Here is a 4,897-nt window from a genome sequence, read left to right as displayed (position 1 = left end):
TATTAAATCATTTTTTAATTATAACATCTTTAAAAATCAATGATTTAATTAGTCAAAAAATACTTAAAGATCCTTTCTTTATGAAAAATCAGCTAAATTTCAAATTTGAAACCAAGCCCAACTTCAATTAATAATATCAGCCAAGTTACTTAAATATATTATCATGCAATAGATCATCCCATAAATAAAATAGAAACGTCCAAGATTTAAAACCCAATAATTTAATTAATCTTCCAGCCCAACATCGGAGACCAATTTAATAAATCAAATAAGGCCCAAACATGAATTAATGTGCGAGTTTACATTTTAAAGCCCGATTTCTTCTTTCCTTATCTTTCACTCCGGTTCTCCTTTTCTCTAGATTTTTGGTATTTATTCCTTGATTCGAAGGTATTGTATATGTGGATTTAAGACTTAAAATTATTGTATTGTGATGAAATAAAAGAGTTTGCAAAATAATGAGGTTTACCGTATGACGCTTCGCAGAGAAGATAAACAGAAATGAGTCTGTGCTTCTTGATACTTCATAGGAGCGTGAATTTACTAAACAAATAACAAAACCTCAGACCAAAATCTAACATGACTTCTGATATCTAATAACTAAACACAGAAATATCATTACTCAAAGTTACTCCATGTTACTAGTACATAACACAAAAAAAGCTCGACTGTCAAAGTATCGGTCTCTCCATAGCTGAAAAAAAACAAAAGGGAACATCCCAAATAGACATGAATTATCGGATACGAAATCTATTCCATGGAGAAACGATCAGGCGACGCAACAGCATTTACCGTTTCGGAATCAAGTACCCCAAAGTTACTACCTGGGAACTCTTCCTCATCATCTGCAAAGCATAAACGAAGGTTGTTAACATACTAAAATTAGATAATTAACATGTTGCAAAAACAATAAATCGAACCTGCTGTCACAAATCTACTGTTCGATGTTTTGCTTTGGTCCAATCTGCCACGTTCCCACATTCGACTACACATCTTACGCCGATAAAGACGTTTCTTCTTCGCAATGGGGTTTTTAATAGGCCGATGCAATACTTCCTTCTTTCCATTGGTACTACTTTTGACCATACTACGCACACTGCTAATCATCTCATCAATATACTTATTCATTGCATCCCTACAAAGGTGGTTGTCCTTGAACTCACTTAACAAATCATGCACGCGCTTCGTGTTGTAATTAACAAACACCATTTTGGTGAAATTGCTAGACTCGGCAGAATCAAGAGCGCGCTCGGATATCGGTAACCGCTCCTTAGCATCACGTCGCCACCGACGAATCACCATTTCATCCGGAATCCGATCCAAGTTCAAATGAAAAAAAAATTTAAATAAATGCCCACAAATTATTCCTTCCGTCTCCCATCTATGACAAGAACACGTACCTCTTCTCGTGAGATGATTTACCGTGACAACACGATAACCCTTCATTGCCTTTGAAGACATTACCTTGAACATAGAATGTTCCACATTAAGATCAGGAGGTTGTTCAACCATTTTCAAAGTTATCGAGTTCAACACTTCCGCCTCAAAAATCTTGAAAACATTTCGAGTCAATAGCTCACCAAGCTGCAACATAATACCGCTGCGTTCGACAAACATTCCCGGCATGCCTCGGCATAAAGCGTCCTCCTCAAACTCCCTAGTTCGCCAATTTTTCTGCATCTTCTCAAAACCAATTATGAAATCATACACACTAGAGGTGCTCGAACACAATTCCTTGATGACTTTGTTTGTAACTTCACTTCTAGATGTAGCATGCAACCCACCGGAAAATTTTTCTACACTAAAAGCGGTTGACCAACGCTCTCTCAGGTTATACATGGTTTTGAACCATCTATTTTCCTTTAGATTGAAATCATCCATCATGTAATGCCAGGTTGCATCGAACTCTTCAACATTTTCACATCCGTTCATACACCGATGCCACAAGCTTTTGAATGCTTTATTGTAATTCAACTTACCAAATTGCTTCCCGGCATTCTTGTTTATGTGCCATTGACATAGCCTATGGGCTGCTACATGAAATGTGTTGTCCAAACCATTCATTAAAGCTTGATCTTGGTCCGAGAAAATTATTGCGGGCTCCTTACCATACATCGACTCCAAAAAAGTTGAAAATAACCACTCGTATGATTCCGTTTTTTCATTCGCCAAGAAAGCCATTGCAAACATAACATTGGTACGATGATGGTTAATTCCTATGATGGGAACACAAACCAAATCGTACTTGTTAGTCTTATAGGTGGCATCAACGGAAACAACGTCGCCAAAGTGTTGGTAGTCTATAAGGCACCTTGTGTCCCGGAAAAGTAGATTTTTCAGCCTCCCGTCATCCCCTACCTTCACCTTCCAAAAGAAAGAAGGGTCACTGGAACCCTTGTCCGTGAGATACTCCAACAACTTGTTTGCGTCGGCATTACAAACTTTCAACATTTTACTCCGCTCACTACTGAGCTCATTATACACATCCTTGCGCAGAAAACCTATGTTTGCTCGACTGCCCGCTTCATTCTCAAGAAAACGATATGCTCGACTAACACCAATACCGCTAGAGGTTAAAGCTATGAGCAACGTCTTCTTCGATTGCGACATATTGCGAGCGGAACGAAGAAGGTAACTCTCACTTGGGTGGAGTAATTCGTGGTTGTGGTGGGTCTCGAAAACTGTCACTTTCCACGGCGACTCAACGTCATCTCTACAAACACGTAGCTTCACATTGCAGTTGCACCTATAAGACTGCCTTTTGCATACTGGCACTTTATCATTCGAGCATTTGTTGTCAGGAGAACCCTCACACGAACAATGATAATACTTGGCCCGAACAAACTTAGTGTGCAAGAAATATGATTGACTTCCTTTCCTCACCGAGAATCCCTTAAGCCGTCCGTACTCACGATACAATACATGGACCTCATCCAAAGTATCAATGCAACATCCCAACTTTATCAAACTTTTCACCAATTTCTTTGACACTTGTACCGAACATTCACTTTCTTCCGGCAAATTGCGACTATCATCAATGTTATTTGAACGAATCGAATCTGTTGGACCATCATCGCCATCTCCATTATCATTTTCATTCGGGCCGCTCATGGTCCGAAATCTGTGTTCCTCTGATCCTTCATCCTCGAACCCATCGTTATTGTTGCCAAATGAGGTCGTGTTAGTGTCGGCACTTGAGGTATCTTCACCACTATAATCTCCACAACTAACATTCAAATCCAAGCTCATTTCTCAAAGGTCCACTGCAACTGTATCTGCAACGAAAAGCCAGCGACATTGGCTTTGATTAAACAACAAACTAAATACACAAAGCCATACACAAGTGCGCAAATGACATAAAACAAAATCTCCATTAATCACTAATTGCTCATTAGAAGACAATAAAACAACTAAATACATTCTTCCCAACTAACGTAAATGATAACAAAAACACTGCCCAACAAAAACGAAAATACAGTTTGAAGGTCTTTAAAAAATTATGAGAAGTTGTATACATAACAACTATTTGCTCCAATTACTGATTTCACATTTTACAAAATAAAACGACGCCAAAAAACCAACATTCCATCACCAAAGCCTCACGAAAAACATACATGAGTTACTAAGAATAAAGAACAGTAAAATCATAAAGCTCACCAGTTAGGGCACTAGTCGTGTACTGTTCAAAGTTAGGGCACCAGTCTTCAACTTTCAGAATCGCAAAATCATAGCCAATCTACATATAAAAACCCACCACACATTAAACGATTGAAAAGTAAAGCTCTTCAAAAAACCAGCAAAAATCATAAAGAATTCGACGGGAGTTTTTGTGTCTATGCTCACCACGACATTCTACCATGAACCAGGCACCCGCAGCTTGGAGAGGAGAGAGTTATAATTTCAAAATGCTTCGACCTCTCTTCGTGCTTCACCAAAAAAAATCGAATGGAAGTTTTTTGCTCAACGGTCGTGTGTTTAGACATTGAGAAGGACAAATTTTTAAAACATCAACAAATATGGCTGTAAGTCAGTTTCAGACTTTCAGAATTCGTGTTATGTGATAGGCTGGAATTCTTTTTTTGGTTATTTTAATTTTAATAAAAAATTGAATTACCTTATTTTGGTTTATCTATTTTTTTTGTCGATATTATCTCTTTTTATTAAAAATAACTCTAACTATAAAGAAATTAAACGTATATTTGTATGTAAAGATAATTTATATAGCTACATGGAATTAGCAAATGAAATTGGATAAAAAAAAAGTGAAAAAAAAAAAAAACAGAAAAAAAAAGACGCAGATGGAGGGTTGAGGAATATTTTCGAAAATTTATCTCTTTTTATTAAAAATAACTCTAACTATAAAGAAATTAAACGTATATTTGTATGTAAAGATAATTTATATAGCTACATGGAATTAGCAAATGAAATTGGATAAAAAAAAAAGTGAAAAAAAAAACAGAAAAAAAAGACGCAGATGGAGGGTTGAGGAATATTTTCGAAAATTTATCTCTTTTTATTAATAAATAACTCTAACTATAAAGAAATTAAACGTATATTTGTATGTAAAGATAATTTATATAGCTACATGGAATTAGCAAATGAAATTGGATAAAAAAAAAAGTGAAAAAAAAACAGAAAAAAAAGACGCAGATGGAGGGAACAGGAATATTTTCGAAAGAATTTGCAACTCTAACCTAAATCGAAAAGGAGGAACAGGAATATATATAGATATATATATATATATATATATATATATGTATAAGAATTATGTATCACTACTCTAATCTAATTGAAAAGGACAAATTCATTGCAGGTGGAAACGTGTCCAACCCAAATCAAATTATACTGTTGCTTTTGGAATTTCTCGGCACGCATGTCGAAATATAGTCAACACACT

The 4,897-nt window shown here is 36.1% G+C and overlaps 1 protein-coding gene across 1 annotated transcript; it reads right to left on the bottom strand.

The window, feature by feature from the left end:
- Nucleotides 1–750: 750 nt before the first annotated feature.
- On the bottom strand, nt 751–3,249 carry LOC130998175 (protein FAR1-RELATED SEQUENCE 5-like). Its single transcript, XM_057923607.1, has 2 exons — nt 1,401–3,249; nt 751–845 (listed from the first exon to the last, which is right to left on the bottom strand). Exons 1-2 carry the CDS (start codon nt 3,247–3,249, stop codon nt 751–753), a joined length of 1,944 nt encoding a protein of 647 aa, XP_057779590.1.
- Between the last annotated feature and the right edge of the window lie 1,648 nt (nt 3,250–4,897).

This window comes from Salvia miltiorrhiza, chromosome 8 (genome assembly GCF_028751815.1).
Source record: "Salvia miltiorrhiza cultivar Shanhuang (shh) chromosome 8, IMPLAD_Smil_shh, whole genome shotgun sequence".
Classification (NCBI taxonomy): Eukaryota; Viridiplantae; Streptophyta; class Magnoliopsida; order Lamiales; family Lamiaceae; genus Salvia; species Salvia miltiorrhiza.
The sequence above is the reverse complement of the archived record's forward strand: the minus strand, read 5'-3'. Positions and strand labels throughout refer to the sequence as shown.

What these genes read in the sequence shown, in the direction of transcription:
- LOC130998175 (XM_057923607.1), bottom strand. Translation starts at nt 3,249, where the DNA reads ATGAGCTTGGATTTGAATGTTAGTTGTGGAGATTATAGTGGTGAAGAT. An exon ending in AAATCATCTCACGAGAAGAG is followed by an intron (nt 846 to 1,400) that starts GTACGTGTTCTT and finishes TATGCTTTGCAG; the next exon opens with ATGATGAGGAAGAGTTCCCA.